The sequence below is a fragment of the Emydura macquarii genome, unplaced genomic scaffold (assembly GCF_026122565.2).
Source record: "Emydura macquarii macquarii isolate MOO-44397 ecotype Brisbane River unplaced genomic scaffold, CSIRO-AGI_Emac_v2 contig_1027, whole genome shotgun sequence".
Lineage (NCBI taxonomy): Eukaryota > Metazoa > Chordata > Testudines > Chelidae > Emydura > Emydura macquarii.
Window position 1 is genome coordinate 4,816,003 of NW_027131164.1, and position 15,123 is coordinate 4,831,125.

Here is a 15,123-nt window from a genome sequence, read left to right on the forward strand (position 1 = left end):
AAAAAGTACAATTTTAAATGCTTTCATTTATAACAGGACAAGTTCAGCTGTGGTCAAAGTAAAATCAAATTTTAAGTGGATAAGAAGGACAATTCAAAACCCACCCCCCAAATTTAAAAAGCTGCTACCATTCCTACTGAAGTTCTGTTTTTGATGGAGGGACAACTGAATTTGTAGCACATTATTAATACAGACTGGGATTTATGCAGAGAAATTATGCTCCTCATGCTATGTAACTGTCTTCAAGTGTGGAACTATGCCCTTCGGATTTAATATTAGGCTTTGTAACCCAATACTTGTGACTCTTTTGAATAATTTTCTACTACAAATCTCAGTTCCAATCGTTAGTATATTACAGTGGAAATTTAGTCAGGACTCATTGAAAGTGATCATCTTGTTATTTACATCATTGGACAGAATGTCACTCACATGTTACATATAACATTAAGATTTGTATAGACAATCAGTTGCCTTATTTACAGAGATATGGTAGTGACAATATAGGTGAGGTTGGTTCCCCTCCACTCACCCACAGGGTGATTTTTCTTTTTTTCTTTTTTTTTTAAGATGCCTTGTAATGATATTAAAAATATTCCTTTGCTTTGGTAATTACACTTAAAGTTAGCTACATATCAAACCTGTGAAACCAGGTTTTAGTATATGCTCTAGTCAAATATGGTTGTCTGACATAACTGTTAAATATAGGGCTTTTTGCTCTACTAGGAGGGCAGTTTGATTTTTAGATAATCTACTAAAAGAGAACCATGATGGAAGGCAGGGTGATACGAGTACAGATATGGTAGCAAGTAGGTTTCTAGCTATACCAATGATAACATTTGGATATCCATAGTAGATTAGGCTCAGTGGACCACCAGTCTGGTTTTCTATCCCAATGGTGGCCAATAACCAATATAGAAGAAAGTTCAAGAAAATCTGTAGTGGGCATTTGTGAGTTAATCTGTCCATGTGGGAAGTTTCTTCTTAACCTTTGATAATTAGGTTGACATAACCCTTCACACATCAGGATATATGCCTCTTCCAAAACTCGTTTGTTTTATTATAACCCAAGATAATCTTGTTAACCAAATAAATGTCTGATCCTTTTCAAATCTATCTGTAAATACCATTGGCTAATTGTACATTGTGTGGGGAAAAAAATGTCCTTTTATCCATTCCGGATTTGCCACTTTTTATTTTCATAGACTGTTCTCTTATTCTTGTAATTGTGAAAGGAAATGTACATTCTGCTTTGCCTATACTATTCATTTTTTTTTGTACACGCTTATGTTCTCACTTTTAAGGCAGGGGTTCTCAAACTTTTTTTCTGGGTCCCCCTTTGAAAATATTTCAGACTGTGACGACCTTCCCATGGCATGCCAACCTTACTTCTGCGCTGCTGCTGGGGGTGGCGCTGCTTTCAGAACACCCAGCCAGCAGGCACTGCTCTCAGGCCACCCAGCTCTGAAGGACTCTGACTGTCAGCCGTGCACAGGGCTGACAGCCGCAACCACAGCATGTGCATGGGGTTGACAGTCCGTGACCCCCTCCCCCCCAATAATAACCTCATGACTCCTTGAGGAGTCCTGACCCCCCAGTTTGAGAACCCCTGCTCTAAGGTAAACAATCCCAGTCTCTTTTCATACGGGAGTTTAGTCAGTCTCTCAATCGTTTTTGTTTCTCATCACTGAACTCCTAATTTTGCTATATCATTTTTGAGGTATACTTGAGATGGTGTGACCACAGCTGAACTGAACATATGTTCCAGATGGGGATTTATCATTGATATAATGGCAGAATTTCTGTAGTATTCTTAGTCCCACTGTGTAGCCATTCTAACGTTTTGCTTCCTTCTTTCTGAACAGAGGTCTCCACTGAACTGTCCACAATGATGGGCAGGTCTAATTTCTGCTGCTGGGGGAATTCTGTGTCAAAAAATTAAAAATTGTGCAAAACTCTGCACATTTTGTCAAAATAACACAATATAATCATGTCAGTTTCAATTATTTTTGTAATTTATTTTAAAATACCTGTCAGCAAGTATGTCTAACAATACAGACAACAAAAAATATTCAGAGATTTTTTTGACAAATAGATTCCTTATTAGTCATGTTAATACAGAACTTTGAACAATAATTCATTTAAACTACAATACTGAAATGTATTTCCTGCACCTTTCAGAAGCAGTGCAAAGGCTTGGGGAGTTGGGGGTAAGGGAGGAGCTGAGGGAGAGGGAAGTAATTGCTGGGAAGGAGCCTGGGAGTGAATTTGGAGGGTTGTTGGGTGTAGGTGGGAGAAGTATGAAACTGTTTTGGGAGGAGGGTGAGGATTGTTGGGGAGCCTTCCCCATGCAGACCTGTCTGACACCTAGCCTGTCTCATTCAGTCAAGCACATCTGCCCCCATTCCCATGTGTCATTGCACTCCCCCGTCCACAGGTGGCCCTGTGCCCCCACTCAGCCACTCCCCTCACTCCGTCCCCCCCACTAGCCCTTCTGAACCCCAGTCTGTGACCCCTCCCCCGCCCCATGCTAGCCGTTCCCCGGTATCCTGTGCCTCCTGACCTGCCCCACAGGTAGGGCCAGGGTGCTGTGATGAATGCAGCAGCCTCTTCGTTTCCCTATCAGGCTGCTGGAGCGGCTTGTGTTGGAAGGAGGCTGCTCTGTTCTGGTGCCAGAGTGTCCCTTGGTGGGCAAACGGTGTAACTGCTGCACATCTCTGGCAGAGTATTTTCTCTTCTGCAGAGAAAAAAAGGCACATTAATTCTGTGTGCGTGCAGTAGCACAGAATTCCCCCAGGAGTCGATTTCTGAGTTGATGCAGTTAATTTAGAACTCAGTAAAGTTCATGAATAGCTCAGAAATTCCCTTCAGTGGAATTCCCTTTGAATTTATCAACATTGAATTTCATCTGCCATTATGTTGCTCAATCTCCTGGTTTGGTTTGTGTCTCTACAGTCAGTCTTCTCTGGTCTTGACCTACATAACTTTGACATCATTTTTCCAATTAATAATAAATACATTTGACACTGGTTCTTGTATGGAACCTTGTGGCACCTCACAATTAGTAAAAATCAGCTGTTTAGTCCTGCATTTTGTGTCTTTTAGCCAGTTTTTGATAAATGAAAGTACTGTGCCTCTTGCTCCAAAACTGTTTAGTTTCTTTAGTTGCGTTTTGTGAGGGACTTTGTCAAAGGCCTTATGAAAATCTAAATTAATTGTTTGTTCTCCTTTATCTCTCCCGCCCCCCCCTTTTTTTTTTTAAAACACAGTCAAAAAAATTCTGATTAGGGAGTTCTGAGTTTTCTTTGCAGAAGCCATTCTGGTTAGACCCTATCATGTCATGGTCTCCTAGTTCTCTGTTGTTTTTAATTATTCCATTTACTAGATATGGAAATAAGTTACTGGTTTTTATTTCTCTGAATTTCCCTTTGTGCCTTTTTTTAATATAAGTACATGTTTGCTACTGTCCAGTCCTTGAGTATGGCATAGGATATGTGTTGTGGATAAGGCATCAAAAATGGGGTCAGTTAAAGATGGAGTGAGAAAGAGTAGGACCAATGGAAGTTGGTAGCTAAAGGTACATCTACACTGTGATTAAAAAACCCATGGTAACAAGTCTCATAGCCTGCATCAGCTGACTCCGGCTTGCGGGGTTATAAAATTCCAGTGTAGACATTTGGGGTCTACCCTGGAAATTTATAGCCTTTGAAGCCCGAGTCAGCTGACCCGGGCCAGTCACGGCCATGCCACATGCCTTTTGTTGCATTGTATAGACATGCCCTAAGGGGGAATGGGGTAAGGAGAGGTTGGAAATGAAAAGTAAAAAAAACAGGTGTAATGGAGACAGATTGTATTTTTCATATGGTGAACTGAATTTATTATTCTAAAAATTGCTTGCCAAGTTCATGACCAAATAAAGGAACCTGTTGAAACTGTTCATACTTTAAAATTGCAGCTGGAACTCCTAATAAGTAGAGTATGTAAGTCAGTGAACATACAGTTTGTTGAGTCTGCGTCCATCGACATGGTTAGCGTTCAAGATGTGGCGTGTTTGTTTCTGATGTGTGTGTGTGTGTTGTTCGTTCGTTCGTTCTATTTCAGTGGGTGGGATGAAATGTTGGTAACCTCAGATAATGTATGATAACAGTACCAGTTATCTTTTTGTGCCAATTTAAGATTAGTTAAAGACTTAATTCACATCTATTCCACTACCAAACATGTTACAATGCACCAAAGGACAGAGCTCTAACTTAATGCCTTTTAATGAGCATTCTAAAGTAGGGATGTATCTTTAATGGGCAAATAGCTAGGACTTAAAGGTAAGTGTAAAGGCTTTTTATCTACCAGTACAAGAATTCAGGGGTTCTTTTTTTGCATTGGTTAGTGATATCAACACAACAGGTGAACATTCTTTAGACACTTGTGCAATAGTGATGTATAGTAGAAGAGGGGGGAAAACATACTTTGTGTGTTTTGAGAAGAAAGTAAAGGAAGACATTACAACACCTTTAATTTACACATGAATATATTTTTAAATGTGTGTTCTGTTTTGTTCACTTATTTTATCCTACATGGATTTATTTTATTGTTAAAATTGATTAATACCCATCGGGGAATGTGCCATAGGTATTTAGTGTCAACTTTGGATATAGTTTGTTTTTATCCCTCTTGAGACAGCGTGACATATTAATATCGAGTAATTACCAGTTTCTGATGTTTGAAATGAGTCACCTATATTAAATACTACGATTAGTGCTAGCACCTAATGCCAAAAGCACTTGCATGATGGAAGAGAGTGCTTAACAAAATTATTTTTGGGGAAAAAATAAACAAAAGGCAAATGTGTTCAATGGGAACAGGGCCTTTCCACCAACAGAAAAGATTCACTGCTTCCAGAAGTGTTAGTTCAGATGTTAGGGCAGCCTGCACAAAGGTGAGAAAATGCAGAACAAAGAACCTTGCTTTGAAAATGTTGCTTTCCCCCCCTTTTGTGTGGGAGTTTGTCCTACTTAAACTTCTAAAATGAACTACAACACATTTTGCATTTCAAACAGCTGATTTTTTTTCTTTTCCAAATTATTGATCTCTAAACTAATTTATCCTAAATATTACTAATTAAAGATAGGCTTTGCTGTGGGGTTTAGCAGCACAAGTTTAATTCCCTGTGCTACAGTAAATGTTAGTGCAAAACAAAGGCTATGTCTACATTATGAGCTATTGTTGTGACTCCCCTGCTTGTGTACCTGTACTTGGGTTAACTCTCATGGAGCTATTAGAGTATAAATAGCAGTGTTACCATGGTAGCATGCATAGCATCAGCAGAGGCACAGTGGTGCCTTCGCTGTCACTATGTTTGCTATTGGGTCAACACTTCTAATTATACTCATGCTGGCTTGATGAGAGCCAGCATGAGTATACACGAGCCGGGGAATCACATTCCTAAGTCTTAGGGCTTGTATACACTTACCTCCGTGATTCGGTGGCAGTTGACTGGAGTTACGCAAGCTACGCAAAAAACTTGTGTTAACTCCCGTCGACTTCTCTGCTTCTGTTCTGCATGCCGTCTTCTCTGCACTGTGCCGACAGGAACCGCGTTCCCGTTGATGCAGCGCTATGCCACTTGAGAAGGTGGTCTTAATACGTTGATTTCTGGATCAGCTGAGCGGGTCTTCACTGACCACTCAGTTGATCCAGAGAAATTGATCTGACGGCGGCAAATTTGCTTTTGTGAAGACGTAGCATGTGTGTAAATTTAGCCCAAGTAGTAACTGAAAACTGACATTAGTTAAGAGCTCCATTGAAAACTTTAAAAAGTGTTTTGGAAAAATAAATTAAAGGGGGAAAGGCAAAATAATTAAGGAAAGGCACCTTTTTCTTAGTAGTTGATAAATTATTACAAATGATGGGAAATAAATATATATCTGAAACAAAGTACTTGACAGTGTTTTTAAATTGTAAAGAAATCCAAAAACGCTATTGACAGATTTTAATTAGGTTGAACCAAAGGAATAAGGCATTGTTAATTAAACAATTAAATAAATTGGTTCCTCTGATCCAGAACTAATATCTTTTTTGTTCTGTGTTTGTACAGTGTCTAGCACAATAGAGTCCTGGTCTATGACTAGGGCCCCAGGCGTTATGGTAATAGAAGTAATAAGCAATAATAGTTGGAACTTCCTGGCTGCTTATGTGATTCCAACCAGCGTATTTTCCTTTTGGTTCTATAGATTTCCTTGATGAATTCTGTAATTGAATGACGAAGTAGGAAAATTTTAATAGGCAAGACACAAAGAATCATAGAGATTAGAGAAGACACACACTGATGTTTTAAAAGTTATCTGTAATATTGTGGCAGTATTTTTTGCACTACAGTTTCTGATGAAACCATGTTTCCTGAAGGATAGACAAATGAAGATCCACTCTTCTGGTAACAGTATAGTCTTGTAATAGTATTACTAATAGTAACAATAATAATCTTTTAAATTTCATGCTCATGAGAATGTAACATGGGCAAAATAAATTTCAATGCAATATATAGGATTGATATACAACCATAAAGACCTCCAGCTCCTCAAATTTGTTGTTAAAGTACTTAAGGATAACTTACATATTTAATTATGCTGTTACCATTTCACTCCTTTTTTTAATAAGGATCTGGAGCACTGTTTGACTGTAATTTTGAGAGATTTTTTTATTTTGAAAACTGTATGTTTGGCAACATACATGTCATTGTTTGTAGCAAAACAAAAAATACAAACATTTTGTGTTTATGCCATTCTTCTTCGAGTGCTTGTTCATGTCCAATTCCACACTAGGTGTGTGCGCGAGCCACATGCACTGGTGCCGGAGAACTTTTTCCCTCAGTGGTATCCATAGGGGCTGGCTCTGGCGTCCTCTGCTGTGGTGCTCGAATGCACTGGTATATAGGGTGCCTTTGCCTCTCCCAGTTCTTTCTTACCACCTGTGATGGTGCTGGAAACGGCTCCTCAGTGGTTTTTCTCTCCTTCATATTGTATAAAGTTCTGCAGTTGAATCTACCAGTTTTAGTGAATTTTAGTAGCTTTTAATGACCCTTAGCACTTAAGGACTGCCGGTTTACTTGGAACAGCCAGGGAATCGGGGCATGCCCCGCTCCCCAGGCTTCAGTCCTTGCGAAGCCTGAAAGAAACCGCTGCCCGTGAGCAACCGTCACTAGAGTTGCCTCAAGTGTCTGGGTGAGGAGCATATAAAAGAAAAGTGCAGGATTTGTAGGAACCTCAAACGCCACACTAAGAAGTGCAATATCGGATTAAGGGCCCTTCTCACTCAGGCTTGGCACTGAACACAGCGGTGGCATCAAGAGACAGCTCCAGGAGAAAACGCTCGGTCGGGGCCCCTGTTATGTCGCCAGTGCCATCATTTAGCTCATCACCATGGCACCTGCCAATGCTTCGGCACCAGTCGCCAACGGCACCATGACCCTCACTGAACAGTAGCAGGTGGAGCTCGGAGAGTAGCTCGCCAGTTCCATGGCACTGCTCAGCAGAGCATCAGCACGGAACATCGGGTTCCTGGCACCGTTCCCCAATCTCGAGGTCCCACTCAAGGGATATAGGCGTATAGGATCCCATGGCACCGGCCTTCTCAAGAGTCGCAGCCCCATTTGCCGGTAATGCTCCCATGGGGGTTCCCCACTGCTCCTGCATCCTGGCACCAGTCAATCTCCAGAGCATCAGAGTGTCACTCCATCATAACAGCATGACCTCCCTCAGATTCTGATGAAGACTTTTCCCAGACTAAGGGGACACCAAAGTCCTTGCTAAAAGAGGCAGAAGCCACGGAGGAGTGGCCGCATACCCCCTTCCCCACTACCAGCATCCTCCTCCTCATCTCCAAATGAGGTTGTGATGGGCCCATCTAGTGCAGTGCCACAAGATGACCAGGAATGCCTTAAATGGGTGGCAGCCAATCTGAGTCTAGGGGTGGAGGAAATGAAAGACCCCACTGACTCGCTGTGTGACATCTTGGCGGTGGTAGCCCCCTGTAGGGTGGTGCTCCCTGTCCACGAAGGGGTCATAAAGCTGGTGAAGGCCCTGTGTCAAAATCTATCCTCTCTGCCCCCAACCTCTAAACGGGCAGAGAAAAAGTATCATGTCCTGGTGAAGGGATTTGAATACTTAAACTCCCCCCTTCTCCCAGATCGTTGGTAGTGTCCACTGCCAATGAGCATCACAGGCAGGGACAAGAGGGCTTGACCCTGAAAAATGAAGAGGCAAAGAAACTGGACCTCTCTGGGAGAAAGATTTATTTGATAGCTTGCTTACAGCTCCACATTTCGAACCAACAGGCACTGCTGGGGAAATAAGTGTTTAATGTCTGCAATTCAATGTCGAAGTTCGCAAACTCCCTGCATCAGGAGTCAAGGTCAAAGTCTCAGGCCATCCTGGAAGAAGACCTCTCTCAGGGCGGCCTCCGCTGCCACAGACTCAGCAGCCAAAACAATGGCGTCAGCTATATCTATGAGAAGGGCATCATGGCTTCAATCGTCCGGCCTGTCATCCAAGATTCAGCAGCCTATACAGGACCTCCCATTTGATGGCATGTCTTTATTCTTGGACCAGACGGATGCCAAGTTACATGGGCTCAAGGATTCCAGGGCCACATTACACTCCTTGGGTCTGTACACCCCTCAGGCATCCAGGAAACACCTCTGGCTACAGCATCAGCACTGTTTCTTGGAGCATTCTAGGCGTGAGCCCTACAAAAAAAGAAACAGAAATTACAGATGCTGTCAAAGCCAGTCTTCATCGGCCCCTCACTCGTCCTTGAGCCACTATCCACCTGGCAGAAGGCAACTTTTGATGGTGCGCCCGGGAGCAGAGTAGCGGTCTGAAGAAAGGATCCAGAAATCCTCTTTTCAAACTGCCTTTCCTTCTTCCTGCCTCTGTGGTCAAGCATAATGTCAGACAAGTGGGTCCTAAGTACCATCGTGACAGGATATACCCTCCAATTAATTTCTGTCCCTCTTCAGGGACCCCTCTCATGAGCAACTCCTCTTCCAGGAGGAACAAGTTTTGGTGTGAGTAGGGGCCATGGAAGAAGTTCCCCGGCACCGGAGGGGAAAGGGGTTCTACTCATGCTACTGTTTGGTTCCAAAAGCCAAGGGAGACTTGACACCCATACTGAACTTGAGACGCCTCAACAAGTACTTCAAGGAAGTGAAGTTCTGTATGGTCTCCCTGAGCTCCATCATCCCCTCCCTGGATCTGGGAGATTGGTACGCTGCCCTTGACCTAAAGGACACATACTTCCATATTTCTATCTTCCAGGGCCACAGGCATTTCCTGAGGTTAGTGGTGGGAAACAGACACTATCAGTTTGCAGCCATCCCCTTTGGGCTTTCAGCTGCCCCAAGAGTATTTACAAAGTGTATGGCATAAGTGACAGCTTACCTCCGACGTCAAGGAATCCAGATTTTTCTGTATCTTGATGACTGGTTCATCAAGGGTCGGTCAGAGAGTCAGGTCTGGCACGACATCACGGTGTTACTGACAACCTGCAGAGATCTGGATCTGTTAGTGAATGAATAAAAATCCACATTAGTTCCTGTGCAGAAAATAGAATTAATTGAAGTGCTCCTTGACACCACAAAGGCCAGAGCATTCCTACCCAAGGTCAGATTTCAAGCCTTATCAGACCTGGTTTGCCACGTCACGGCCCACCCCCTCATCATGGTGCAGGTGTGCCTCAGGCTACTGGGTCACATGGCGGCATGCACGTATGTTTTGTGGCATGCTTAGCTCTGTCTCAGATCCCTTTGAACCTGGCTGGCATCTGTCTACTTCCCATCGAGACACGACATAGACATGGTCCTCACACTTTCTCCCTGGGTACTTACCTCCCTAGCCTGGTGGACAGTTCCCTAGAAAGTGATGGAAGGGGTCCCATTCACAGCACCTCACCCCTCACTTACCTTAGCATAGGATGCTTCAGACCTGGGTTGGAGGAATCACTTGTGCCATCGCAGAACTCAGGGCATCTGGTCTGCAAAGGTTCTGTTTCTGCACATAAAGGTCAGGGAACTCAGAGCAATTCGCCTCACGTGCAAGGTGTTCCTTCCCCAGGTAGTACGCATGCTGACGGACAAAACATAGCGCGATGTACTGTATCAATAAGCAAGGAGGGGCATGTTCTTCGGCTCTATGGGAGGCTCTCAGTCTGTGAAATTTCTGCATAGAGAATGTGATCACCCTAGCGGCTGCTCACCTACCAAGGGCCAAAAACTTACTTGCAGATCACCTCAGCAGATCTTCTGTCATCATGAATGGTCTCTGCACCCAAATGTGGCAAGGGCTGTCTTCCAGAGGTAGAGAACTCCCCAAGTGGACCTGTTTATGACCAAGTGGAACAAGAAGTTCCAGCTGCTCTGTTTCCTGAGGGTGCGAGGTAGTGACTCCCTATCCGACGCTTTCATTCTGCAATGGTTGGGGGGGGCTCCTGTACACGTTTCCCCTGATTCCTGTCCTACATCGAGTCCTGATAAAGATCAAAAGGGACAAGGCGCATGTCATAATGATTGCTCCAACATGGCCACATCAGCACTCGTTCAGCATGCTCATGAGCCCGTTGGTGACCTCTCCCTTGATGCTCCGAGCCCGTCTGGACTTAATCTCTCAGGACCATGGTCAGCTGCTGCACCTGAACCTAAGCTCCCTGCACCTGACGGTGTGAATGCTTCATGGCTCACCTGGGGGAAACGATCTTGCTCCACCCAGATTCAAAGGGTCCTGCTGGAGAGTAGGAAGCCTTCCACTAGGGTTACTTACCTGGCAAAATGGAGGCAGTTCTCCACCTGGGCGCAGGAACGTGAGCTTTCCCGGTCTTGGGCCCCGTTGCCTGCTGTCCTGGACTACTTACTTGACCTGAGACAGCAAGGCCTGGTGTTGTCATCCGTCAAGGTACTCTTAGCAGTGATTTCAGCTTTCCACGAAAGGGTCCATGGCAACCTGGTCTTCTCCCACAAAATGACAACTAGATTTTTAAAGGGCCTACAAAAGCTGTTCCCGCATGTTAGAGACCTGGTTACCCCATGGAACCTTAACTTGGTCCTCTCCAAACTTACAGGGCCACCCTTCGAACCCATGGCCTCCTGCTCCCTCCTTCACTTGTCCTGGAAGGTTGTGTTTCTGGTGGCGATTACGTCAGTGATGACTAGTCTCAGAGATAGACTCTGACTTCTAAGCCTCCTTACACGATTTTTTTTAATAAGGATAAGGTCCAATTGAGGCCCCATCCAGCATTCCTGCCTAAAATCATTTCACAGTTCCATGTCAACCAAGACATTTTTCTTCTAGTATTCTTTCCTAACCCCCATGGCTCCCAGGAGGAGCGGCACCTGCATACCCTTGATGTAAAGTGAGCGTTGACCTTCTATCTGGAAAGGACAAAACCCTTCAGGAAGTCGACCCAGTTCATGGCCAATCACATGAAAAGCCAGCCGGTATTGTCTGAGGATCTCATCTTGGATCACCTCCTGCATATGTTCATGTTACAAACAGGCTAAAGTCACGCCCCCAGCTTCTCTGACAGCGCATTCAATGAGAGCCCAGGCGTCCTCAGCAGTCTTTTTGGCTCAGATGCCAGTTCTGGATATCTGTATGGCTGCAACTTGGTCCTACATATACACCTTTGCAACTCACTATGTGATCGTACAGCAGACTCAGGATGATGCAAGTTTTGGTAGAGCGGTCTTGCAATCAGTACGTCCATGAACTCCTGGCCCGTTTCCAGTGGTTACCGCTAGCTAATCCCCTAGCGTGGAATAGACATGAGCAAGCACTCGAAGAAGAAAAGACGGTTACTAACCTTCTGTAACTGTTGTTCTTTGAGATGTGTTGCTCATGTCCATTCCACAACCCACACTCCTTCCCTGCAGATGGAGTTCCGGCAAGAAGGAACTGAGAGGGAGGGAGGGCTGGTGGTGCCCTATATACCAGCGCATTTGAGCACCACTGCAGAGGGCACCAGAACCGGCCCCTCTGGATACCGAGGGGGGAAAAAGTTCTCTGGCACCAGTGCATGTGGCGCAGAATGGAACTAGCGTGGAATGGACATGAGCAACACATCTCGAAAGTTAGTAACAGTCTTTTTTTTTTAAATAGCTTATAAATGTGGCTAATGTTAGACAGTGACTTACATGTTTATGTTGAATGAATGTAGATTAACAAGAGTTTGCTACAAATTGTTTGAAAAGTGCTAATTAAACAAAAACCGTATTCTTGGGGATATTGTGTATATCAATTTTATCTTTTGTCTTTCAATAGTAAATTGCAAAGTAATAGTGATGTGGTTCGTAGTATTAAATGTAAAAATCTTTGTAAACATCTGTGTAGGTAAATTCAGTCATCGGAAATTTAGATTATCCAAATTCAGAAGTATCTTCCAAAATTAAAATTTAGCAATTTCATTCTTTCCCCAAAAATCTGAATTTCTACACACATGATTTTTGCATCTCTTTCCTGAGCTGTTTAAATAAAAGTTTCTTTATAAATAGATTAATGACATATTTAAATAAAAACTTTTGGCTGGAACAAAAATTTTTATAGAGTGTATGCAATGTTCTGTCTTGATTGACTTCAGTTTCATTGATACAATCACTGTAAAAATCAACCTAATTGACTTAAATACCCAAGTTTTTAGTATTGGGGGAAGAAAGTTGGTATTTAGGGTGCTCTTTCAATAATTCAGCTTAAAACTAAGGCTATGTCTACACTGACGGCGGCAAGGTCGCCATCGTCAGATCGACTGATCTGGATTGACTGAGTGGTCAGTGAAGACCTGCTCAGTAGATCCAGAAGTCGACGTCCTAAAACTACCTCCTCAAGTGGCGTAGCACTGCGTCGATGGGAACACAGTTCCCATCGATGCAGTGCAGTGACGACGGCGCAAAGAAGATAAGCACAGAAGTCGCAAGTTCCTTGCAGACTTGGTGTAACTCCCGTCGGCTGCCACCGAATCGCCGAGGTAAGTGTAGACCAAGCCTAAGTATTCTGCTACTGCTTGTTGAATACATGACTACTGAGTGGGGATGGAATTAATGAATTTAAATAACCAAAATCATATTCTTCATGAAGAAGTGTTCCTTTATGATATTCAATTAAGCACTTGCTTCAGTAAAATGAACTATGTACTATGAACATATGCCGACTTCAAAGATTTATTTGTTCGTAGTTTAATATGTTCAGTAGTGACCTCTTGAGAGGACCGAGTTTTAGCAATGGAAAACCACCATTGCCAAGAAATCAACACTGATGTTTAAATTCAGAATGCTAAATTTGCTACAAAAACTTGCTGTTGGGGAATTGTAAAACTGAAGGTTTATCCAAACTCTCAACAGTAAGATGATGATCACATTTGCAAAGTGGTCGTAACTTGGCTTTTAAATTATAACATGCAGTTTTGGGCATGGACAGTTTTTCTCATGTTTTCCTAACCAAGTATATGGATGACCAGAAACCTTGATGTATGAAATAAAACCACATTTGTATACCTTGTTAGGTAAACAACTGTTTATGCAAATGAAATGTTTTTGTAGCATCACTGTATATGAAAAAATGCACATGCACAGCATTCCAAGAGCAACTAATTCCTTGGGATCCAACAGAGAATGAGAAAAGCAAAGCATCTTTGTTCCTTCAAAATCTTAGGCATTAATAGTGATTCTAAATAATTTCATTGCTATGCCCTCTCATATTTTATTGTTGGAAACAATTCAACTGTGGATTTACTTGTTCTTCTCTCCTTTTTCTAAATTTTTCATAGTTTCAAAAGTTCTTTGAAGGCCATTCCCTGGGGGAGAAAATATACTAAATGTTTGGTGGTGGGGGGTACAGGCAGTGTCTGTGTAATGGGACTAGGATAGACAATAGTGATGGCTACTTGTGTGCATTCTCATGAGCTTTTCCTTACCTTTTGTCTGCCCTCAAGTGTACTCAGTAATTTTGTGTGCAACAAATCATTTATTTCCTTTCCAAGTTAATATGTATACACTAATCATTAATTTTACTTATGCTTGTATTTGTTGCAGATATAAAATTGCTCATTGTTTTCATGGTAGTTGATGTGTACTGTAATACGTTACATTTTATAGTTGTCAAAATATTTGTCCTTAAACTTTTTGTCTTATTGTGCTAGTATGAAGCATTAAAGAACAGGTTATACTCTTTAACTAGACTCATTTACCAAATCTGAGATGTATATGATTATAGACTGAGTAGCAAATTTTAGAAACTGAAATTTAGAAACTATTTTGAAAAATCCAGTAAAATCATGGGGAATATATAACTATATAACTGTATTTAAGATATTATTCACTATCTAATGGATTGCTAATTGTCGTTAATATTTTTTTTCTTCAGGTTCGATCTGTGGATGAGATGAATCATGAGTTTCAAGCTCTTGCACTAGAATCTCGGGGAATGGGAGAGGTAAATATTTGTAGGTGATTAGAAAATCCTGTTGGGAGGATTGGAAATTCTAATAAAATTTAGATGATTCATAGGTTGGTTAGTGAAGTTTGGTCTGAGATAAACCAATTTTTCAGAGATCCAAAGATGATATTTAAAATATCTAAGGTGGTGTCTAAATTAACTACAGTGTCTAAGAACTATGGTAAATAGAGCTATCAAGTTAACATATTGGGCTTTTCAGCTGATAAGCTTGGGGGAAGAAGAGCTAGCAGTGTGGGTTGTTGAAGTGATTGTGAAAAATTAATCTCTGCTATTGCTGCTTTCCAAGAAGTGAAGCACATTCTTGGAGGGAATTGCCAGTTATTTCTACTGACCCAGGCCTAGGACATTGGGGGTTTTTGCAGGATATAAACGGGCTGAAATTAGGGGCAATTTATTATACCCTTAGTAATATGGCTTCTTCAGTGGGCAACCTAACTGCTGAGGGACCAGCGTATGTGCCATAGCTTAATAAGGAGGAACAAGATCTACCTTCCAGGATGAGAGGTGCAGTTTTAGAAAAATTTGAAATACTCTGCTGGTTAAAAATAGACTTTTCCTTTGATCAGACTATATTAACACCCATAGAGTGAGAGACTTTAAAGAGACAGTTATTGAGTCTCTTAGGAAATTGTCAGAG

At 42.3% G+C, this 15,123-nt stretch overlaps 1 protein-coding gene across 5 annotated transcripts in view; it reads left to right on the forward strand.

Moving 5' to 3' along the window:
* The window catches only part of PUM2 (pumilio RNA binding family member 2), a 148,592-nt gene that overhangs the window by 45,427 nt on the left and 88,042 nt on the right, over window positions 1-15,123 (forward strand). For 4 of the 5 annotated variants that reach the window (XM_067544719.1, XM_067544718.1, XM_067544721.1 and 1 more), the window contains exon 2: window positions 14,394-14,462. In XM_067544719.1, coding sequence (XP_067400820.1) covers window positions 14,412-14,462 — 51 coding nt within the window. In that variant the 5' untranslated portion in view covers window positions 14,394-14,411. Of the gene's footprint in view, window positions 1-14,393; window positions 14,473-15,123 lie in introns of all 5 variants that reach the window. The other variant, XM_067544722.1, reaches the window with a different exon arrangement.